This window comes from Pseudophryne corroboree, chromosome 1 (genome assembly GCF_028390025.1).
Source record: "Pseudophryne corroboree isolate aPseCor3 chromosome 1, aPseCor3.hap2, whole genome shotgun sequence".
NCBI classification, from domain to species: Eukaryota; Metazoa; Chordata; class Amphibia; order Anura; family Myobatrachidae; genus Pseudophryne; species Pseudophryne corroboree.
The window spans coordinates 1225995452-1226020758 of NC_086444.1; the positions used below are offsets into that span (position 1 = coordinate 1225995452).

Below are 25307 nucleotides of genomic sequence, written 5' to 3' on the forward strand. Positions count from 1 at the left end.
TACCCACAAGGGAGGGTTAGGGTAGGGGGCAGGGGACAGTTAGGGTACTTTCTGGGGGGCTGCCGGAATTTTGATTGACGTGATGCCGCTGTCAGTATTATGACCACCGGCATACCGTTCATCGTTATATCATACAGAATCCGTATGAGGCATTGCTAGGTTTGACGAACCAGACACAGCAATTAATCTCCAGCACCGTTACTAAAGCGATTACTCTTCTTATGGATCAGTGAGTGGGATGTGCGCTGAATCCCCCCTCCCGGCACTCACTCACAGCTCTCCATGAGTCCAGGGGGAATGATCTTCTCTCACACTGAGACGCACGTGGCTGGATGATTTGCTATTGATCCGGCTGTTGCTCGTCCATCACTGGCATCTATAGACGTAATGATGGCTCTGCGCAAAACATGGCGCTCTATGTTACATATATCCCATACGTGCGGACAGTCTACGGTGATTCTCCATAAACCACAGCGCTCGGTTAAAGGAAAATCACTGACACGATCAGAAAATGACACAATGAATATTTGCCATGTATGGATTAATCCATTACACACAGGAGGCGCTAACTCAGCTGGAAAAGCATGCTTTTATTGTGTGTATGTATACATACATACATATATATATATATATATACGGTAATATTCAAGTGGCACTCCAGGGACTCTGATGTAATAGCGGATCCTCACACCCGGTTCTGCAACATTTCGGTTTTTAATCAAACCTTTGTCAGGCATAAATCTATAAATTATTTAATTAAAAGACACCTACAAAACATACAGTACTGTATATCATTAGTATCATCTGGATATCCTCCAATGTATATCCAGTATTTATGAGGTAATAAAATGATGCAGTCCTGCAGTTTACCATAGCATAATGCAGAGCTTTGTACATATAAAAAGACTATTGTGTGCACTTTTTACTGAGGCCAGCTGGGGACAAGTATATACACTCACAGGCCAGGAATTAAGGATAATGCAGTCCTGTTTATATCCACTGCTGTGTTTTGGCTGAATAGTGTCACAGCTGAAGTGCTCTTTTCCTTGTAATAGCGCCAGATTCCACAGGTGCTTGGTAACGCGTTTCTCCATCCAGAGCCAGCCTTTGGCATAGGCAAACTAGGCAAATGCCTAGGGGCACAATCAGCTTCTGCTGATTAAAATGATATGCGGCATGCCTATATTCTGTTTGTGACTGCGGCTGTATCTGCATACGAAATGCCATGTTACGGTATATTCCTGGAAATCACTGTAACGTAGCATTTCAAATGGAGATACAGCCACAATCGCACACAGTATATAAGCATGCCGCATATCATTTTAATCAGCAGAAGCTGCCTGTGCGTTCTAGTCACATAGCAATGCAAATAAGACACATTTTCGGCATTATGTGTGCCATTATGTGTATAAGGGCATTTAAAAAGGTCTGCATAATGTGTAAGGTGCATTATCTTTATAAGGACATTAATAATTAATAAGGGGCGTTACTGTGTGGCATTATGTGTATAAATGTGCGCACTGTTCCTATTTAAAATATAGGGGGTAGGAGCGCCTAAATCAGGACTGCTATGACTGAGGGGTGATGGTGCTGGGAAAGGGGTGCAGGGTCAGAGGCGGAACTAGCGGCGGTGCTAGGGGGCGCCAAAATCTTGCCTAGAGCATCATATTGGTTAGGGCCGGCTCTGGCCACCTTTAACAGGTATCAGCGGCTTCCTCAGATCCATGATCATAGAAGTATATCTTGTGCTTAAGGACGCTCCTCTGCATTACTGTCAGAGTCCTGCAGGTGGCACTGTTGTTTGAATGATTTTCCACCCTCACAATAAGTTGTCTTTTACTAAATGAAATTGAACGTTTAAAATGGATACCATCATAAAAATGAAACATTTCCGGTAACACAAAGCCAATAGAAAAGAATATATTTTACAGCTGTGACAGGACGATACCGTACGGAAGCACTCGCAGCTTCCGCGTCCCGTTGACTGCACACAGAATGGAAGGTCAAGCCGCACGAGGCCTGACCACATAGGGGATTCCCGCTTACCGTCAGTAACCGCCTGTTACTGACTCCACCCACTGCGCTGTGGGCGGGTTCTCGCTGCCACCACCAAACTCCTAACCTGCCGTGGCGTTTGGAACCACGGTTCTGCTCTGTATGTGCCGACGCACTGCTTTACCACACCTGTGTGGTGTCGACGAATCCCCACTAGCCACTTGCTAGGCCTCTACCGGTAGCTGGCGGAAGGCGGAGCTTGGAGACGTCAGGTGCTTCCCTGGACAGCCGGAGGACGGGGCTAGGTTTGGCCTAACCCTGTTGGTCACAAGATGAAGCAGTCTTCTTGAGGCAAAGGTGTTTATTGCTCAAATAACCTTTAAAAAGGCTCCTCCCTATTGCTAGGGGCAACAGCATACAATTAAGATGTTTCAGCAGAAGAAGATGTTACAATACACAATCCTATGGGCCAACTGCCCTTCTTTTATCCCTCTCCAAGACCCCTTACCACAGGGGGTAAGCCCGCCCTGTGGTGTACAACCAATCAATGTTTACCCATGAGCTGTGCATGCTCTGGTCTCATGCACACCTTTACATTGCTCCCTATGGACAGTGGGGAGTGGTCGGTCTCCTTTGACCCTCCTATCTTGGAGATTCAGGATACTCCCACGGTGCCGTTCAGTCTGGCTGGGGGGAAGTTTTTCCCTCCTAAACTGACTTCCAGAAACCTGCCCGGGACCCCTCTCACTGCCTGCAGCCTGGATTTGGGCTCCAGAGCTGGGCAGCCTGGCTCCCCGGCCCAGGTTTCTTGGCACTACGGCTGATCTCCATGGAGCTCCAAGAAACCACTCAGCTTGTTTTATAGCTAAGCTGCTTCTCTTTCTCCCTGTACCCTTTGGAACTGTGAGGCTGGATGGGAAAACATTCCGTTTTTGGGGAAAGGGTCTGGGAGAATCCATCAGCCTGCACAGCTATGGATTCCCCCCTCCTGGGACACACAATCAAGTAAGTGCACTTTCTCTTTAAATATATTACATTTAAAATCACACTGTACATTGCTGAGCCTGTGCCTTGCACAGACTCTACATACTCAGGCACTGCAGTGCCTTCCCTAGCCCTGCAGCCTGGCTGCTAGGGCTCTCCCTCTCAGTGCTAAAGGTATGGGGCTGGCTTCCCCCATCCTGCAGCCTGCCTTCCTGCCTCTGGGGTTCCAGGGAGCTGGCTCTCCCTGTCCCCCCAGGGTGGCACTACCTTTGTGGCCTCGCCGCACGCAGCGGCGCACCCCCCTGTACCTAAGCCCGGCGGCCCGGGACACTTGTCCCGGCCGCCGTGACTCTGGCTTTGTTTCAGCGCTGAGGCGCCGGGAGCGTAGCTCCCGGACCCCAGCGCTCACCATCCTGCTGGGCAGCCTACTTTCACCCACGCCGCTAGGGAGCCGGCTAGCCCGGTCCCCCATGAGCGGCGCCTGTCTGGTGGCCTCGCTGCAGCGTTCGGCGGGGAGCCGGGCTGCAGCGCACCCCCCTCGCCGGCTAGCAACCCGGGACGTCCGTCCCGGCTGCTGCGGCTGGCCACCCGTGCTGGGCTGAGGCGCCGGGAGCAGAGCTCCCAGCCCCCAGCGGCGGCTCTCACAGAGAGCACTGCAGCGGGAGCCGAGCTCCCAGCCGCAGCGCTCACCCTTCTCCCCGGCGCGCACACTCCAGTGCGCCCGGGGCTACACTGACTGCTGCAGGGAGCGGAGCTCCCGGACTCCGGCGGTCAGCGGCTGCCTCCTCTCCCCCGGCGCGCACACTCTGCTGAGCGCGCCGGGGGGCTGTCCTCCCTGCCGTGGTCTCCGGAGAGGTCCGGGACCACGGCACAACCATAAAATACATGCATTTAAACATTTTACACATCACGGCGCCTAGCGACCAACATAATTCAAATTTGGCGCCAAGCGCCCCTTTGTCTTAAAAAATGGCGCCGGGCACTAGGGGTTAACCCCTTCAGTGCCGCAGGCGGCCATTTGCCCCGTGGCTGGGGCTCTCCGGCCACACTCCTCCCCCCCCATTCAAGCGGGTCAACCAGGGACCCATGTCCCAACGATTTGGGTCCTGGTCCCGCAGTCCGTTGGGGTGAAGGGGACGCTACCTGGGGGGTGTAGGCTCTGGCCTAGACAGTTCATCCATAGTGTAGTGGGCCTCTCTTCGTGGGTGCACAATGTTCAAATAGTCCACCTGAAGTCCAAGTTCAAGGCTCCACCACAAAAGTCTGTCCAATTCCCCCAAGGTCGGTTGCAGCCACCTAACAGGTAGGTGGTAAGTCACCACGGTGGGGGGTCGGTTACAAACAAGTGCCACCCACGGTGTCCCAACTGTGGCATACCCCACCTCCCACAATAGCAGTTTTCTGCTCAAACAGGCCACAGGGTGCTCCTGCCCATATGGCTCTTTCTGGCTCGGTATTGCTCCCAGTCCGTGCAGTGGCGCAATAGTTCGTAACACACAGTCCTGGTCAAGAATGTGCGCCATCAGCACTGGAGCGGGTACCCGAGCCTCCTTCAATGACTGGAATGCCAACTCGCAAGCGGGTGCAAAGTCCACTGACTTGGGAATGCCCTTCCTAGCCATCTCTGTCAAGGGGTTCACTACAGGACTAAAGTCAATGACAACATGTCCTTAGGGCCTTACAGGTTCTAAGGTCAGTACCGGTCTGGGTGATGTGGGTCGGGGACAGCCTCTGGTTGCCTCCACCCCCTCTGGGTTGGGCCTACCCCTGTCTCCTCCCACATGGTGCCCCAGGCATTGCACCTCCGTCGTACCTATCTGGCAACGGTCTGCCCTAACTGTCAGACCTGCCCTCCAATCCTCTTCTGTCGACCTATGACTCGGGAAACCTACCCTGTCACCTAGGCCTACTCTTCCCTCCTCGTCCACTACCTGTGCCACAGTGATGGCGGCCAGACCACCAGCCTCTGGATCCTGTGTGGCATCCACTACAGGGAGGCTGCGTGTCTTCCCCGATCTACTGTGCACAGGCAAGGGACCTGCTATGTCCACAGCAACTTGCTGCAAGGGTTCTCCTATGGGCAGAGGCCCAGAGACAACACAACCGCTGGAGTGCCCCGGCTGCCAACGCATGGCACCAGCCTTACATGTGGTCTGGGCGTCATCCGACATTCCAGACCAGGGTAAGCTCTGTGTCAGGCACTTCAGGGTACGGTCTGTCTCCGGGTTACTGTCCAAAGGGGTTTCGCTGGCAACCGACACCGGTTGCACAGGAAAGTTCCCTGGGGGGACCAGTTGGACACATTCCCTATCTGGTCTATCCCCTCCCACTTTCCTGGCTACCCTGTACCTTAACCCTTCCCGCCAGGTCAACCTCCCCGCCCCAACCCTGTCAAGGCCGCTGCCAGAGTGGCGCCTCATGCCTTTCGGGGATGGGTCAGAGAGTTGAGCCTCCCTAAACTCCTGCCTGTGGCCCTCAATCTCTCCTAAATTGGGACACTCTACAGGGGGATCTAGGTGGGGACTACTAGGGTCAGTCTGGTAGGGGTCAGTCATGGAAAAGTCAGTGTGGTTTCTCATACTCACCGCCGGAGTTGGCAAACCACTTGGGTCAGGAGCATCATTGGGCACCCCCACAGGATCAAACGAGCTGGAACCGACATCCTCTGCGTTGCTAGGGGACGTAGGCATACCAGAGGCAAAAGGCATGCGGGGTCGATGTACTGATCTAGCCGCTGTGATCTTTTCCTCTGGGCTGGTTGATGCTGTGGTTGGCTGTGCTGGCAGTTGTCTAGCAGCTGTAGTCTTTTTCTCTGGGCTGGGCTGTGCTGGAGTAGCTGATGTCAACGGTGGTTTTGGAACTTGACTCCGGGGAATGGCGCCAACAAACGTAGTGACGATCCCACCACCCAGATCATTTCCTAGGACCACATCAGTTGGGAGACCATCCATGACGGCAACTTCTCGCAACTCTGGTCCAGCTCCCCAGTCCAGGTAGACTCTTGCCATGGGAACCGCTTTTTCTGTTCCTTCTGCCAGGGTGATCGTGGCAGTGCGACCCTGCAATACTGCAGCAGGATCTATAAGGTGGGGGCTCACCACAGTGATTGAGGCCCCCGAGTCTCTTAGGCCTTCTCCCTGCAGGGGTCCCACGTGGACTGGCTGCAGGTGCCTCCACATGTTGTGTAGGGGCTGTTTGGCCATGCAGGTGACTCTCTCCGCAGAGTGCACCTGTCTCTCGCCACACTCCATCGGACTGACTGGTGGGGGAACAGTCTCTGTAGGCTCATCTCCTCTCGTCAAACAAGCGAGCCGGGCTCCAGCACTTGGATTTGGGGCACGAGTCTGGGGTGCTTGGGATGCAGGACAGTTCATCCTCAGATGTCCGATTTTCCCACAGCCGTAGCACTTCTTCTCCAGTCGTGGCACCGATGATCTCTGATCAGTTGCAGGGACGCTGCGGTGCGGTTGCTGGCCAAGAGCACCCGGGTTGGACGATGCTTGTCTTTGGGGGTGATGAGCTGAAGAGGGGGGTCCCCTTGGTGGTACAGTCTGTTGGAGCTGGCTGCTGGCGGGGCGCTTCTGCCCCCGTGGCCGAATTGCCACATACTTGTCGGCTAATTGGGCAGCCATCTTTAAGCTGGGTGGCTCCCGATCTAGCACCCACTCCTTCACTTCTTGGGCGCACCGGCGGTAGAACTGCTCCCTGCAGATCAGGTCGATCAGTGCGTCCCATGTAGTGGCTTCCGAATCCTTCACCCACTTCACCACGTACTGCCGCAGCTGGGTGGCGAACTGCTCATGGGTGCTGCTAGGATTCTTGGGCAAGTCTCTGAATTTCTTCCTGTAAGACTCGGGAGTGATGAAGAATCGCTGGAGGAGGGCCTTCTCGACTTCGTCGTAGTTCCCACAGTCCTCCGTCGCCACTCCTCGATAGGCCTCCAAGGCCTCTCCATGCAGAGTGGGCACAAGGTGTCTCACCCACTCTGACTTGGGTAGATCGTGTAGTTTACAAGTCCTTTCAAAAACTTGCAAATGTCCATCAATGTCCCCATCACTGTCTGCAAACTTGGCAAACTGAATACGTCCTGATCTGTGTACAACAGCTGACAACGGCTCCCGGGGTATCACGGCCTGTGGTGCCCGCTCATCACGCCACATCTGGATGATGATCAAGCGCTCTTGCTCCGTTGCCCTTTCCCCCAATTCCGCTAGCCGATCTGCTAGGCTATCCGTACTGCCCCCCCTGGGACGTTGGGATCCTGGCCCTGCTAGGGATTGCTGGGAAACATGGCTGCTGTGAAAGGGGGCGGGGCTTGTGGTTCTCACCGGTTCCTTACGAAGGTCCACTGTTGGGCCGTCCTCTGCGATGCTGACGCCGTCAGTGCTTTCCACCTCCGCCCGATGAGACTCCTCCACGCTCCTGAGCGCCGCCTTCATGACGCTTCTGGACGCGTTGGAAGGGATATCCACACCCTTCCCCTGGCATACGATCTCCAGATCCTCCTTGGACATTCCGCTGAATTCCGCCATCTTGTGCGTTCTCCTGCGCTGCAGTTACTCCTCTCCTGAGTAACTCGGCTTCTCCAATCGGGTGATGAAAAGCCGCCTGGGAATATCCCACCTCTATGCCACCAATTTCTGTGACAGGACGATACCGTACGGAAGCACTCGCAGCTTCCGCGTCCCGTTGACTGCACACAGAATGGAAGGTCAAGCCGCACGAGGCCTGACCACATAGGGGATTCCCGCTTACCGTCAGTAACCGCCTGTTACTGACTCCACCCACTGCGCTGTGGGCGGGTTCTCGCTGCCACCACCAAACTCCTAACCTGCCGTGGCGTTTGGAACCACGGTTCTGCTCTGTATGTGCCGACGCACTGCTTTACCACACCTGTGTGGTGTCGACGAATCCCCACTAGCCACTTGCTAGGCCTCTACCGGTAGCTGGCGGAAGGCGGAGCTTGGAGACGTCAGGTGCTTCCCTGGACAGCCGGAGGACGGGGCTAGGTTTGGCCTAACCCTGTTGGTCACAAGATGAAGCAGTCTTCTTGAGGCAAAGGTGTTTATTGCTCAAATAACCTTTAAAAAGGCTCCTCCCTATTGCTAGGGGCAACAGCATACAATTAAGATGTTTCAGCAGAAGAAGATGTTACAATACACAATCCTATGGGCCAACTGCCCTTCTTTTATCCCTCTCCAAGACCCCTTACCACAGGGGGTAAGCCCGCCCTGTGGTGTACAACCAATCAATGTTTACCCATGAGCTGTGCATGCTCTGGTCTCATGCACACCTTTACATTGTTCCCTATGGACAGTGGGGAGTGGTCGGTCTCCTTTGACCCTCCTATCTTGGAGATTCAGGATACTCCCACGGTGCCGTTCAGTCTGGCTGGGGGGAAGTTTTTCCCTCCTAAACTGACTTCCAGAAACCTGCCCGGGACCCCTCTCACTGCCTGCAGCCTGGATTTGGGCTCCAGAGCTGGGCAGCCTGGCTCCCCGGCCCAGGTTTCTTGGCACTACGGCTGATCTCCATGGAGCTCCAAGAAACCACTCAGCTTGTTTTATAGCTAAGCTGCTTCTCTTTCTCCCTGTACCCTTTGGAACTGTGAGGCTGGATGGGAAAACATTCCGTTTTTGGGGAAAGGGTCTGGGAGAATCCATCAGCCTGCACAGCTATGGATTCCCCCCTCCTGGGACACACAATCAAGTCAGTGCACTTTCTCTTTAAATATATTACATTTAAAATCACACTGTACATTGCTGAGCCTGTGCCTTGCACAGACTCTACATACTCAGGCACTGCAGTGCCTTCCCTAGCCCTGCAGCCTGGCTGCTAGGGCTCTCCCTCTCAGTGCTAAAGGTATGGGGCTGGCTTCCCCCATCCTGCAGCCTGCCTTCCTGCCTCTGGGGTTCCAGGGAGCTGGCTCTCCCTGTCCCCCCAGGGTGGCACTACCTTTGTGGCCTCGCCGCACGCAGCGGCGCACCCCCCTGTACCTAAGCCCGGCGGCCCGGGACACTTGTCCCGGCCGCCGTGACTCTGGCTTTGTTTCAGCGCTGAGGCGCCGGGAGCGTAGCTCCCGGACCCCAGCGCTCACCATCCTGCTGGGCAGCCTACTTTCACCCACGCCGCTAGGGAGCCGGCTAGCCCGGTCCCCCATGAGCGGCGCCTGTCTGGTGGCCTCGCTGCAGCGTTCGGCGGGGAGCCGGGCTGCAGCGCACCCCCCTCGCCGGCTAGCAGCCCGGGACGTCCGTCCCGGCTGCTGCGGCTGGCCACCCGTGCTGGGCTGAGGCGCTGGGAGCAGAGCTCCCAGCCCCCAGCGGCGGCTCTCACAGAGAGCACTGCAGCGGGAGCCGAGCTCCCAGCCGCAGCGCTCACCCTTCTCCCCGGCGCGCACACTCCAGTGCGCCCGGGGCTACACTGACTGCTGCCGGGAGCGGAGCTCCCGGACTCCGGCGGTCAGCGGCTGCCTCCTCTCCCCCGGCGTGCACACTCTGCTGAGCGCGCCGGGGGGCTGTCCTCCCTGCCGTGGTCTCCGGAGAGGTCCGGGACCACGGCACAACCATAAAATACATGCATTTAAACATTTTACACATCACGGCGCCTAGCGACCAACATAATTCAAATTTGGCGCCAAGCGCCCCTTTGTCTTAAAAAATGGCGCCGGGCACTAGGGGTTAACCCCTTCAGTGCCGCAGGCGGCCATTTGCCCCGTGGCTGGGGCTCTCTCCGGCCACAACAGCTATGCTCAAAGAGTCTAGATTTCTACTCTTTATTCTTGGAGCTGCAGGTGTTTGTAGCACTGCATCCCTATATCAGTCTGAACCTTCTAGGGGTGATTCTGAAGTGGGAGCAAAGCAAAAAAAAAGCCAGCAACTGCACCGGGGTAACACCATGCTGCACTGCACCATACCTCCCAACTGTCCCAATTCTTGCGGGACAGTCCCATTTTTTGGGGACTATCCCGCTGTCCCACCAGCGGGCAGCAGTGTCCCACGGTGAGGGTGGGGCCAGTTGGGAGGCTCCTGTCACTCGCTGCTCTGATTAGCAGAGCAGCTGTGAATAGACGCAGTCGTGGCTTCACCGCGTATAAAGGTCCCTCTTTCTAGAAGATAAATGTTGGGAGGTATGCTGCAGCTGCAGGGTGCAGATGTAACATGTGCAGAGAGGTAGGTGTGTGGGGGGGGATGTGTCCTAGCTCAGAGCTACATTGCAGTGTGAGAATAAAGCTGCCCAGCATGTGTGGGCTACATGCAGAAACAGCCAGTAACTGAGCACCTGGGTAACACCATGCCACTGGGGAGGGTTAGGATTAGGCACCGCCAGGGAGGGTTAGGATTAGGCATCACCGGGGAGCCGGGGAGGGTTAGGCACCCACAAGGGAGGGTTAGGATTAGGCATCACCGGGGAGCCGGGGAGGGTTAGGCACCCACAAGGGAGGGTTAGGATTAGGCATCACCGGGAAGGATTAGGTACCCACAAGGGAGGGTTAGGGTAGGGGGCAGGGGACAGTTAGGGTACTTTCTGGGGGGCTGCCGGGATTTTGATTGACGTGATGCCGCTGTCGGTATTATGACCACCGGCATACCGTTCATCGTTATATCATACAGAATCCGTATGAGGCATTGCTAGGTTTGACGAACCAGACACAGCAATTAATCTCCAGCACCGTTACTAAAGCGATTACTCTTCTTATGGATCAGTGAGCGTGATGTGCGCTGAATCCCCCCTCCCGGCACTCACTCACAGCTCTCCATGAGTCCAGGGGGAACGATCTTCTCTCACACTGAGACGCACGTGGCTGGATGATTTGCTATTGATCCGGCTGTTGCTCATCCATCACTGGCATCTATAGAAGTAATGATGGCTCTGCGCAAAACATGGCGCTCTGCGTTACATATATCCCATACGTGCGGACAGTCTACGGTGATTCTCCATAAACCACAGCACTCGGTTAAAGGGAAAATCACTGACACGATCATAAAATGACACAATGAAGATTTGCCATGTATGGATTAATCCATTACACACAGGAGGCGCTAACTCAGCTGGGACAGCATGCTTTTATTGTGTGTATATATATATATATATATATATACAGTAATATTCAAGTGGCACTCCAGGGACTCTGATGTAATAGCGGATCCTCACACCCGGTTCTGCAACATTTCGGTTTTTAATCAAACCTTTGTCAGGCATAAATATATAAATGATTTAATTAAAAGACACTTACAAAGCAGACAGTACTGTATATCATTAGTATCATCTGGATATCCTCCAATGTATATCCAGTATTTATGAGGCAATAAAATGATGCCGTCCTGCAGTTTACCATAGCATAATGCAGAGCTTTGTATATATAAAAAGACTATTGTGTGCACTTTTCACTGAGGCCAGCTGGGGACACGTATATACACTCACAGGCCAGGAATTAATGCACTCCTGTTTATATCCACTGCTGTGTTTTGGCTGAATAGTATCACAGCTGAAGTGCTCTTTTCCAATCCCCTGCGGCCGTCTAGAGTTCCGGCGGTAAGCTGATATGCTTATCCCAGCTTTCAGTTCAGAGCCTCGCTCCTTGTAATAGCGCCAGATTCCAGACACACAGGTGCTTGGTAACGCGTTTCTCCACCCAGAGCCAGCCCTAGACATAGGCAAAATAGGCAAATGCCTAGGGGCACAATCAGCTTCTGCTGATTAAAGTGATATGCGGCATGCCTATATTCTGTGTGTGACTGCGGCTGTATCTGTATACGAAATGCTATGTTGCAGTATATTCCTGGAAATCACTGTAACGTAGCATTTCATATGCAGATACAGCCGAAATTACACAAAGAATATAGGAGTGCATGTACTAAGCAGTGATAAAAGCGGAGAAGTGAGCCAGAGGAGAAATTTACCATGGCAACCAATCAGCTGCTCCATACAATTGTATAGTATGCAAATTAGAAATGCTACGTCAATGCTGATTGGTTGCCATGGGCAACTTCTCTACTTTTATCACTGCTTCGTACATGTCCCCCATAGACATACCGCATATCATTTTAATCAGCAGAAGCTGCTTGTGCATCCAAGTCACATAGCAATGCAAATAAGCCACATTTTTGGCATTATGTGTATAAGGGCATTACTAATGTGTGGCATTATGTGTATAATTGTGCGCACTGTTCCTATTTAAAATATAGTGGGTAGGAGCACCTAAATGAGGACTTCTATGACTGAGGGGAGGTGGTGCTGGGAAAGGGGTGCAAGGTCAGAGGCGGATCTAGCGGCGGTGCTAGGGGGCACCAGCCAAAATCTTGCCTATGGCATTATATTGGTTAGGGACGGCTCTGTCTCCACCTTTAACAGGTATCAGCGGCTTCCTCTGATCCATGATCATAGAAGTATATCTTGCACTTAAGAACGCTCCTCTGTATTACTGTCAGAGTCCTGCAGGTGGCACTGTTGTTTGATTGATTTTCCACCCTCACAATAAGTTGTCTTTTACTAAATGAAATTGAACGTTTAAAATGGATCCCATCATAAAAATGAAACATTTACGGTAACACAAAGCCAATAGAAAAGAATATATTTTACAGCTATGCTCAGAGAGTCTAGATTTTTACTCTTTATTCTTGGAGCTGCGGGTGTATGTAGCACTGCATCCCTCTGTCAGTCTGAAGCTTCTAGGGGTGATTCTGAAGTGGGAGCAAAGCAAAAAAAAAGCCAGTAACTCTGCACCGGGGTAACACCATGCTGCACTGCACCATACCTCCCAACTGTCCCAATTCTTGCGGGGCAGTCCCATTTTTTGGGGACTGTCCCGCTGTCCCACCAGCGGGCAGCAGTGTCCCACGGTGAGGGTGGGGCCAGTTGGGAGGCTCCTGTCACTCTCTGCTCTGATTAGCAGAGCAGCGGTGAATAGACGCGGTCGCGGCTTCACCGCGTATAAAGGTCCCTCTTTCTAGAAGATAAATGTTGTGAGGTATGCTGCAGCTGCAGGGGGCAGATGTAACATGTGCAGAGAGGTAGGTGTGTGGAGGGGGGGGGGGGGGGGGGGAGGTATCCTAGCTCAGAGCTGCATTGCAGTGTGATGATAAAGCTGCCCAGCATGTGTGGGCTACATGCAGAAGCAGCCTGTAACTGAGCACCTGGGTGTCACCATGTCACTGGGGAGGGTTAGGGTTAGACACCACCGGGGAGGGTTAGGGTTAGACACCACCGTGGAGGGTTAGGGTTAGACACCATCGGGGAGGGTTAGGGTTAGGCACCACCGGGGAGGGTTAGGGTTAGGCACCACCGGGGAGGATAGGGTTAGGCACCACCGGGGAGGGTTAGGGTTAGACACCACCGGGGAGGGTTAGGTACCCACAAGGAAGGGTTAGGTACCACCGGGGAGGGTTAGGGTTAGGTACCCACAAGAGAGGGTTAGGGTTAGACATCTTAGACATCACCGGGGAGGGTTAGGGTTAGGTACCCACAAGGGAGGGTTAGACATCACCGGGGAGGGTTAGGGTTAGGCACCACCGGGGAGAGTTAGGGTTAGGTACCCACAAGGGAGGGTTAGACATCCCCGGGGAGGGTTAGGCACCACCTGGGAGGGTTAGGGTTAGACACCACCGGGGAGGGTTAGGGTTAGACACCACCGGGGAGGGTTAAGGTTAGGCACCACCGGGGAGGGTTACGGTTAGGCACCACCGGGGAGGGTTACGGTTAGGCACCACCGGGGAGGGTTAGGGTTAGACACCACCGGGGAGGGTTAGGGTTAGGCACCACCGGGGAGGGTTAAGGTTAGGCACCACCGGGGAGGGTTACGGTTAGGCACCACCGGGGAGGGTTAGGGTTAGGCACCACCGGGGAGGGTTAAGGTTAAGCACCACCGGGGAGGGTTACGGTTTGGCACCACCGGGTAGGGTTAGGGTTAGACACCACCGGGGAGGGTTAGGGTTAGGCACCACCGGGGAGGGTTACGGTTAGGCACCACCGGGGAGGGTTAGGGTTAGGCACCACCGGGGAGGGTTAGGGTTAGGCACCACCGGGGAGGGTTAGGGTTAGGCACCACCGGGGAGGGTTAAGGTTAGGCACCACCGGGGAGGGTTACGGTTAGGCACCACCGGGGAGGGTTAGGGTTAGGAACCACCGGGGAGGGTTAGGGTTAGGCACCACCGGGGAGGGTTAGGGTTAGGCACCACCGGGGAGGGTTAGGGTTAGACACCACCGGGGAGGGTTTGGTACCCACAAGGAAGGGTTAGGTACCACCGGGGAGGGTTAGGGTTAGGTACCCACAAGGGAGGGTTAGACATCACCGGGGAGGGTTAGGGTTAGGTACCCACAAGGGAGGGTTAGGGTTAGACATCACCGGGGAGGGTTAGGGTTAGGCACCACCGGGGAGAGTTAGGGTTAGGTACCCACAAGGGAGGGTTAGACATCACCGGGGAGGGTTAGGCACCACCTGGGAGGGTTAGGGTTAGACACCACCGGGGAGGGTTAGGGTTAGACACCACCGGGGAGGGTTAAGGTTAGGCACCACCGGGGAGGGTTACGGTTATGCACCACCGGGGAGGGTTACGGTTAGGCACCACCGGGGAGGGTTAGGGTTAGACACCACCGGGGAGGGTTAGGGTTAGGCACCACCGGGGAGGGTTAAGGTTAGGCACCACCGGGGAGGGTTACGGTTAGGCACCACCGGGGAGGGTTAGGGTTAGGCACCACCGGGGAGGGTTAAGGTTAGGCACCACCGGGGAGGGTTAGGGTTAGGCACCACCGGGGAGGGTTACAGTTAGGCACCACCGGGGAGGGTTAGGGTTAGACACCACCGGGGAGGGTTAGGGTTAGGCACCACCGGGGAGGGTTAGGGTTAGGCACCACCGGGGAGGGTTAGGTACCCACAAGGGAGGGTTAGGCATCACCGGGGAGGGTTAGGTACCAACAAGGGAGGGTTAGGGTAGGGGGCAGTTAGGGTACTTTCTGGGGGGCTGCCGGGATTTTGATTGACGTGATGCCGCTGTCAGTATTATGACCACCGGCATACCGTTCATCGTTATATCACACAGAATCCGTATGAGGCATTGCTAGGATTGACAAACCAGACACAGCAATTAATCTCCAGCACCGTTACTAAAGCGATTACTCTTCTTATGGATCAGTGAGCGTGATGTGCGCTGAATCCCCCCCTGCCGGCACTCACTCACAGCTCTCCATGTGTCCAGGGGGAACGATCTTCTCTCACACTGAGACGCACGTGGCTGGATGATTTGCTATTGATCCGGCTGTTGCTCGTCCATCACTGGCATCTATAGACGTAATGATGGTTCTGCGCAAAACATGGCGCTCTATGTTACATATATCCCATACGTGCGGACAGTCTACGGTGATTCTCCATAAACCACAGCGCTCGGTTAAAGGGAAAATCACTGACACGATCATAAAATGACACAATGAAGATTTGCCATGTATGGATTAATCCATTACACACAGGAGGCGCTAACTCAGCTGGTAAAGCATGCTTTTATTGTGTGTGTATATATATATATATATACGGTAATATTCAAGTGGCACTCCAGGGACTCTGATGTAATTGCGGATCCTCACACCCGGTTCTGCAACATTTTGGTTTTTAATCAAACCTTTGTCAGGCATAAATATATAAATGATTTAATTAAAAGACACTTACAAAGCAGACAGTACTGTATATCATTAGTATCATCTGGATATCCTCCAATGTATATCCAGTATTTATGAGGTAATAAAATGATGCCGTCCTGCAGTTTACCATAGCATAATGCAGAGCTTTGTATATATAAAAAGACTATTGTGTGCACTTTTTACTGAGGCCAGCTGGGGACACGTATATACACTCACAGGCCAGGAATTAAGGATAATGCTGTCCTGTTTATATCCACTGCTGTGTTTTGGCTGAATAGTATCACAGCTGAAGTGCTCTTTTCCAATCCCCTGCGGCCGTCTAGAGTTCTGGCGGTAAGCTGATATGCTTTATCCCAGCTTTCAGTTCAGAGCCTCGCTCCTTGTAATAGCGCCAGATTCCAGACACACAGGTGCTTGGTAACGCGTTTCTCCACCCAGAGCCAGCCCTAGACATAGGCAAAATAGGCAAATGCCTAGGGGCACAATCAGCTTCTGCTGATTAAAGTGATATGCGGCATGCCTATATTCTGTGTGTGACTGCGGCTGTATCTGTATACGAAATGCTATGTTGCAGTATATTCCTGGAAATCACTGTAACGTAGCATTTCATATGCAGATACAGCCGAAATTACACAAAGAATATAGGAGTGCATGTACTAAGCAGTGATAAAAGCGGAGAAGTGAGCCAGAGGAGAAATTTACCATGGCAACCAATCAGCTGCTCCATACAATTGTATAGTATGCAAATTAGAAATGCTACGTCAATGCTGATTGGTTGCAATGGGCAACTTCTCTACTTTTATCACTGCTTCGTACATGTCCCCCATAGACATACCGCATATCATTTTAATCAGCAGAAGCTGCTTGTGCATCCAAGTCACATAGCAATGCAAATAAGCCACATTTTTGGCATTATGTGTATAAGGGCATTACTAATGTGTGGCATTATGTGTATAATTGTGCGCACTGTTCCTATTTAAAATATAGTGGGTAGGAGCACCTAAATGAGGACTTCTATGACTGAGGGGAGGTGGTGCTGGGAAAGGGGTGCAAGGTCAGAGGCGGATCTAGCGGCGGTGCTAGGGGGCACCAGCCAAAATCTTGCCTATGGCATTATATTGGTTAGGGACGGCTCTGTCTCCACCTTTAACAGGTATCAGCGGCTTCCTCTGATCCATGATCATAGAAGTATATCTTGCACTTAAGAACGCTCCTCTGCATTACTGTCAGAGTCCTGCAGGTGGCACTGTTGTTTGAATGATTTTCCACCCTCACAATAAGTTGTCTTTTACTAAATGAAATTGAACGTTTAAAATGGATCCCATCATAAAAATGAAACATTTACGGTAACACAAAGCCAATAGAAAAGAATATATTTTACAGCTATGCTCAGAGAGTCTAGATTTTTACTCTTTATTCTTGGAGCTGCGGGTGTATGTAGCACTGCATCCCTCTGTCAGTCTGAAGCTTCTAGGGGTGATTCTGAAGTGGGAGCAAAGCAAAAAAAAAGCCAGTAACTCTGCACCGGGGTAACACCATGCTGCACTGCACCATACCTCCCAACTGTCCCAATTCTTGCGGGGCAGTCCCATTTTTTGGGGACTGTCCCGCTGTCCCACCAGCGGGCAGCAGTGTCCCACGGTGAGGGTGGGGCCAGTTGGGAGGCTCCTGTCACTCTCTGCTCTGATTAGCAGAGCAGCGGTGAATAGACGCGGTCGCGGCTTCACCGCGTATAAAGGTCCCTCTTTCTAGAAGATAAATGTTGTGAGGTATGCTGCAGCTGCAGAGGGCAGATGTAACATGTGCAGAGAGGTAGGTGTGTGGGGGGGGGGAGGTATCCTAGCTCAGAGCTGCATTGCAGTGTGATGATAAAGCTGCCCAGCATGTGTGGGCTACATGCAGAAACAGCCAGTAACTGAGCACCTGGGTGTCACCATGTCACTGGGGAGGGTTAGGGTTAGACACCACCGGGGAGGGTTAGGGTTAGACACCACCGGGGAGGGTTAGACACCACCGGGGAGGGTTAGGGTTAGACACCATCGGGGAGGGTTAGGCACCACCGGGGAGGGTTAGGATTAGGCACCACCGGGGAGGGTTAGGATTAGGCACCACCGGGGAGGGTTAGGTACCCACAAGGAAGGGTTAGGGTTAGGTACCACCGGGGAGGGTTAGGTACCCAAAAGGGAGGGTTAGGGTTAGACATCACCGGGGAGGGTTAGGGTTAGGTACCCACAAGGGAGGGTTAGACATCACCGGGGAGGGTTAGGGTTAGGCACCACCGGGGAGAGTTAGGGTTAAGTACCCACAAGGGAGGGTTAGGGTTAGACATCACCGGGGAGGGTTAGGCACCACCGGGGAGGGTTAGACACCACCGGGGAGGGTTAAGGTTAGGCACCACCGGTGAGGGTTACGGTTAGGCACCACCGGGGAGGGTTAGGGTTAGGTACCCACAAGGAAGGGTTAGGGTTAGCTACCAACAAGGGAGGGTTAGGGTAGGGGGCAGTTGAGGTACTTTCTGGGGGGCTGCCGGGATTTTGATGGATGTGCTGCCGCTGTCAGTATTATGACCACCGGCATACCGTCCATCGCTATATCACACAGAATCCGTACGAGGCATTGCTAGGTTTGACGAAAACAGATATAGCAATTACTCTCCAGCACCGTTACTAAAGCGATTACTCTTCTTATGGATCAGTGAGCGTGATGCGCGCTGAATCCCCCCCCTCCCGGCACTCACTCACATCTCTCCATGAGTCCAGGGGGAACGATCTTCTCTCACACTGAGACGCACGTGGCTGGATGATTTGCTATTGATCCGGCTGTTGCTCGTCCATCACTGGCATCTATAGACGTAATGATGGCTCTGCGCAAAACATGGCGCTCTATGTTACATATATCCCATACGTGCGGACAGTCTACGGTGATTCTCCATAAACCACAGCGCTCGGTTAAAGGGAAAATCACTGACACGATCAGAAAATGAAACAATGAATATTTGCCATGTAGTAACAAAGCGCCTTGAGTCCTGTTTGGAGAAAGTGCGCTATATAAATAAAATAATTATTATTACTGTTAAAGCCGTGTATGGATTAATCCATTACACACAGGAAGCGCTAACTCAGCTGGTAAAGCATGCTTTTATTGCATATACATATATATATATATATTGCCGCCCGTCTGTTCCTGTATATATATATATATATATATATATATATATACAGTTATATTCGAGTGGCACTCCAGGGACTCTGATGTAATAGCGGATCCTCACACCCGGTTCTGCAACATTTCGGTTTTTAATCAAACCTTTGTCAGGCATAAATATATAAATGATTTAATTAAAATACACTTACAAAGCATACAGTACTGTATATCATTAGTATCATCTGGATATCCTCCAATGTATATCCAGTATTTATGAGGTAATAAAATGATGCAGTCCTGCAGTTTACCATAGCATAATGCAGATCTTTGTACATATAAAAAGACTATTGTGTGCACTTTTCACTGAGGCCAGCTGGGGACAAGTATATACACTCACAGGCCAGGAATTAATGCAGTCCTGTTTATATCCACTGCTGTGTTTTGGCTGAATAGTATCACAGCTGAAGTGCTCTTTTCCAATCCCCTGCGGCCGTCTAGAGTTCTGGCGGTAAGTTGATATGCTTATCCCAGCTTTCAGTTCAGAGCCTCGCTCCTTGTAATAGCGCCAGATTCCAGACACACAGGTGCTTGGTGACGCGTTTCTCCACCCAGAGCCAGCCTTAGGCATAGGCAAAATAGGCAAATGCCTAGGGGCACAATCAGCTTCTGCTGATTAAAATGACATGCGGCATGTCTATATTCTGTGTGTGACTGCGGCTGTATCTGTATACGAAATGCTATGTTACAGTATATTCCTGGAAATCACTGTAACGTAGCATTTCAAATGCAGATACAGCCACAATCACACACAGAATATAGACATGACGCATATCATTTTACTCAGCAGAAGCTGCCTGTGCGTTCTAGTCACATAGCAATGCAAATAAGACACATTTTTGGCATTATGTGTGCCATTATGTGTATAAGGATAAAGGTTGGCATAATGTGTAAGGTGCATTAATAATTAATAATGGACGTTACTGTGCGGTATTATGTGTATAAAGGCATTACTAATGTGTGGTATTATGTGTATAAAGGCATTACTAATGTGTTGTATTATGTGTATAAATGTGCGCACTGTTCCTATTTAAAATATAGTGGGTAGGAGCACCTAATTAAGGACTGCTATGGGTGAGGGGTGATGGTGCTGGGAAAGGGGTGCAGGGTCAGAGGCGGAAATAGCGGCGGTGCTAGGGGGCATCAGCCAAAATCTTGCCTAGGCATCATAATGGTTAGGGCCGGCTCTGTCTCCACCTTTTAACAGGTATCAGCGGCTTCCTCAGATCCATGATCATAGAGGTATATCTTGTGCTTAAGAACGCTCCTCTGTATTACTGTCAGAGTCCTGCAGGTGGCACTGTTGTTTGAATGATTTTCCACCCTCACAATAAGTTGTCTTTTACTAAATGAAATTGAACGTTTAAAATAGATACCATCATAAAAATGAAACATTTCCGGTAACACGAAGCCAATAGAAAAGAATATATTTTACAGCTATGCCCAAAGAGTCTAGATTTTTACTATTTATTCTTGGAGCTGCAGGTGTTTGTAGCACTGCATCCCTCTGTCAGTCTGAACCTTCTAGGGGTGATTCTGAAGTGGGAGCAAAGCAAAAAAAAAAAGCCAGTACCTGCAGCGGGGTAACACCATGCTGCACTGCAGTTGGCAATTGTAACATGTGCAGAGAGGTAGGTGTGGGAGGGTCATGTCCTAGCTCAGAGCTACTGTATATTGCAGTGTGAGTATAAAGCTGCCCAGTGGGGCTGCACACCTCCCAATTATCCCAATTTTGGTGGGATAGTCACATTTTTGGAACACTGTCCCAACCGCCCCTCCGGCGTATGTAAATAGTAACTACTCATCCGCTGATAACATTATTTCCAGCCCTGTCAGCTGAATTGGAATGGGACACATCATAAAGTAAAGTTCCCAACACATGCAACAGTTGTCATGCAATTTGGTTATGTCGGACCTAGTTGGCCACAGAGTGCCGTTGTTGTACTGTATGGTAGGTGACCCGGGCTGACTGTTTGTTTCCTCCTCCCAGTGTGAACTTCGTGAAGTGGTCCTCCCAGGGGATGCTGCGGATGTCATCCGAGGCCATGAATGAGCTCTTCCAGCCCACCGTGCAGCAGATCATCCGGCACATAGGTAGGTAACTTCCGCCGATGCTATAAAGGCCTTGGTGAAAAGCACCTCCTGACATCATGGATTCCTGTCTCCTGTCCCCCCTCCCCCCGTCTGCCTCATTTCATTATCCCCTTATACGCTAGGTAAGTACAGGCTAACACAGATAAAATAAGCATTTCTCATCATTACAGCCGGCATAATCAGTTACACACCAGCGCTCACAGGTGCTGTATTTAACCCATAAATCAGCTGGAAAATGCCTATTAATTGGAGATGGTAAATAAGCGGCTGCAGTTCCCATAGGCAGGCTGCAGGGAAGAAGACGAGCTGTGTTTTGCTGCGGAGTCCCCAGTGGGATCACAGAATGATTCATCACTCCCCATAGGAGATGGATCGGATACAGATAATTTATGGCTCCAGTACAGAATCTTTATCCAGTCGGCCTCTGCGTCATTAATAATGAATCCGGAGCCCCAGCGGTGAGCCTGCAGGAATTATACACACAGATACAATAGGAATTACGCCGGATGATATCTCCATCGAGCCTGCTGGGCAGGAGAATGAGACTGAAATGGGTATTCTGTGCCAGGGAGGCGGACGAGTGTGTAACGATTTAAAGAGGATTTATAGGTAATAAGGCAAAGTAATTGGAACATTTCCTGAACTGAGAGGCTGTATGTTTATTCAAAGCAACAACGTCCACATATAAATATACATAACAGGCCCGGAGGCCACGTACAGTACATGTCACCTAAATGTGGTAACAGCAGAACAGCCGCAGGTATTTTACTGGAATAGCCACAAAGCCAGCAACCCCATATCACAATAAGATAAGGCTGCGTGTCAGTCAGCTGTACCCTGTCAGGTCGCCATGTTACAGGCGAGCAGAGATTTTGGGTGACAGCAAGGCAAACTGGGTGATTCACACACAGGGGGGTGGGGTCAGTGATGTCACAGCAGCTCAAATGCCTGCTGATTCAGTTTTTTTGTCCCGAATAAGACCCCATCAGGATCCTTCCAGTGATAAAAGATGCAAGAGGTTATCCTGCTGTCTGTAATAGAGGGGAGGGGGATTTATATTATAACAGAGAATGTCAGGGTAACACCGAACAGCGTACTTTCAAGATGAACCTAAGGAAAATGTTTCTAAGTGGCCTGAAAGGGAGGAAATATACCGTACAAATCCCTGATATACACCCATCACACTGTGCGCTTCTCAGCTGCTATCACCAGGGACCCCTGCACTTCCGGGAACAGTGACCCATCTTCTGCAGTCATTGCTGGAGGCAATTATAGGCCCAGGGCATCTGAAGCCATGGGTATTGCTGAGGGAAGTAGAGTAATTTACACTACTCCCCAACTACACCCTATGTCCTCCAGGATTCCGGCGGTCTGACTCTGACAGATATCAGTGCTATTAGGCTGAGTGGCAACACTGATCACCGAGGATGGTGACCTACAGTACAAGTAACATTTTGGGAATATCATGGACCTTGGAATGACACATGGGGGCTTATGCTGGACGAAAAGCTGAATCCATATCCCCAGGGGTAACTCTTTGGAAAAACAAAAATATATGATAAGGGTATTATAAGTTACAGAGGAATTCTATAACCACATAAAGGCTAATTTTCAGAAGGTGTTGCGTTATTCCCTTAAATACACTTTTTCTACTAAACACTGAAGTTATGAGATCACAATGTGCAATGTGTCCAGCTCTGAGAACCAAAAACATTTGGAGCTGGTCTCCGATAGCTTACACCATCTGAACACGCCGCTAGCCCACTCCCCCAATGACAGCCCCCTAGCCAGAGAGGAGTCTTCTGATGACTCCTAGGTGGGCCTAAGGCACTATTTTTGGGGACTAAGGGAGGACAAGTCTTGGAAAAAGTCTTCTTGTTGTGTTTTTTGAGTATCTTCATTGTCCAGCTTTATCTTTATTTTTCCTGTCTGCAGAGGATCTCATGAATAAACCGGATGTGAAGGGCATCAAGTACCTGTTCCTGGTTGGTGGATTTGCAGAGTCACCGATGTTGCAGAACGCCGTCCAGTCGGCTTTCAGTGAGGTCTGCCGGGTCATCATCCCTCAAGATGTCAGTTTAACAATACTCAAAGGAGCGGTTCTGTTTGGCCTGGACCCGACCATTGTGAGGGTGAGGCGCTCTCCCCTAACCTATGGGGTCGGTGTCCTCAACAAGTTTGTGGAAGGAAAGCACCCGAAAGAAAAACTCCTTGTTAAGGAGGGAAAGAACTGGTGCACAGACATCTTCGACAAGTTCGTGTCTGTGGACCAGTCGGTGGCCCTCGGAGACATAGTCCAGCGGAGCTACTGCCCAGCCCGGCTCGGACAAGGCAAAATCATCATCAACATTTATTGTTCCTCTACAGATGATGTGGTGTACATTACCGATCCTGGGGTCAGAAAGTGTGGGACCATAAACCTGGACTTACCTGACATTGACGAGACCAACGGGAAGACCCTACGCAGAGAGATCAAGGCCAGCATGCAGTTCGGAGACACGGAGATCAAAGTGACTGCCATGGATGTCAAAACCTCAAAGACTGTCCGAGCGGCCATTGATTTCCTTTCCAACTGAGGGCAAATCTCACGTGAGACGGAACTTGCAGCACTTGAGGAGAACTGACATAGCGCCGGCTGCTGGAACCCAGCCTGAAACACAGACTTACATCTCATTGAGTAATATTAATATTACTAACCTATCCAAGGTGACACAAAGCCATTACTGTTTCCCCAACTTATTGCTCAGTTACCCCAACCCCATTTAAACCCATGCAATAAATGAAGTTTTGCACATGTATGTAAGGTGGAAACAATATATGTGCAATAGACATCTAGCTTTCATTCTCATCAAAATGTTTCACAGAATTATATTTTGTTGACTTTGTTACTTCTGTTTAAAAGGAAGTTTGTCGTGTGAGATAAAGATGGCTGCCCAAGTGGTATCTTCGTGACTCACATTAGGGTGGCGCGGTTCAATTAATAGAGTGACGACGCGTTTCAATTTGGAGAAATGCGTCTGCTTTCCTGCCTTGCAAGGTCCACGCCTCTGTCCAACCATTTGTGGGATTTGCAGCCTAGACAGAAGTGTGCATTGTGGGGGGAAATAGAAAACATTCCCTCAAAGTCCATTCATTTCTATTTTTACATTAATTTTTTTTTTAAACTGCACATTGGAACCGTGAGACATGACAGCGAGGGGTCGAGGGAGTCTTTATTGCGTTTGTCACTATTGTATCATTTAGTTATTCACTTTCATTTATAGACTAGAGCACGCTTAGAAAGTGTGAAATGCGTCGAGCTGAAAGCTTTGTCCGTCCCTGCCACATTATTCACCACAGCCAGTGCATGTATTGCTTAAGCCACTTTGCCTGGGAACAAAGGCTCCATAGAAGTGAGGATCACTTGATTGCCTCGCATCCTTCCCCTGGAACAACTCTTATCTCTTCACAAGAGATCCAAATCAGGAACTATAGTTCCCAATAAGAGCATTTCCGAGTAGCCATAGTACCGTTCTATAGTTGCTGCATTTCTACACTTGAAGCCAGTTATCCTGCAATTAATGATACTTCCCGGTCACGTTCCCTCTGTCCGTTTATATATATATATATATATATGTTCCACCTTTCAGACCAAATTTAGTTTTGGAAGCAAACTCGCAAGCACAATTTACTGTCCAGTATTTGGCGCGAACATGTTATACCTCTGACTCGCCACTTGTCATCACCGCACAAGCTCTACGCCGTGTATTATACCACACAAGGCACCCCTGCCACTTATAATGATTGGGCTATAACTTTCTACAACGGTTTATATGAACTACTGAGGTCTGTACATATCCCGCACACGTCCCAGCATCACACCTGACCACTAATACACCCTCATTCACTCTGTCTCTCCTGCCTTATTACCCCCAGCTACGGGCAAAAGGGGCTTTTCTGTGGCACTTATAGTCTAATAATAGCCGTCCCTACCGATGCCGGTGTGTTACTGAGAATAACGTATAAGAAAATGTACTCAAAGTTTATTTTTTTACTTGTAACCAAACATTTCCTTGTCAGATGTTTTGTATTATTGGTTCTGTGTACTACGTACGGAATGTATACCCTGAATGAAATAAACCTTTATTATACGTCACGTTGTCTACAAAGAAGGGTCACACTTCCTACGCACTGTGATATACGCCAGAAATACGGCACCAGGAGACTTGCTCACAGGCTATATCCAGTCCGTGGGGAAGGGGGGGGGGCTTTCATCCTATGATAAATCCGCTTCTGGTCTGCAGCAAAAGCCGCAAGGAAGGACGCAATTAAGTACAGTCAGGCCCTATGAGGAGGGATCCCACCCTCCACAAAAGACCCAAGACCCCACCTCCTCATTAGACCACAACGCCATTAGGGCTGCTTCC

The 25307-nt window shown here is 51.0% G+C and overlaps 1 protein-coding gene across 2 annotated transcripts in view; it reads left to right on the plus strand.

Moving 5' to 3' along the window:
* The window catches only part of HSPA12B (heat shock protein family A (Hsp70) member 12B), a 188355-nt gene extending 163319 nt beyond the window's left edge, over positions 1-25036 (plus strand). For both annotated transcript variants that reach the window (XM_063925359.1, XM_063925358.1), the window contains exons 12-13: positions 20798-20901; positions 22837-25036. In XM_063925359.1, the coding sequence (XP_063781429.1) occupies positions 20798-20901; positions 22837-23477 (745 nt within the window). In that variant the 3' untranslated portion in view covers positions 23478-25036. The remainder of the gene's footprint in view (positions 1-20797; positions 20902-22836) is intronic.
* The last annotated feature ends 271 nt before the right edge of the window (positions 25037-25307 follow it).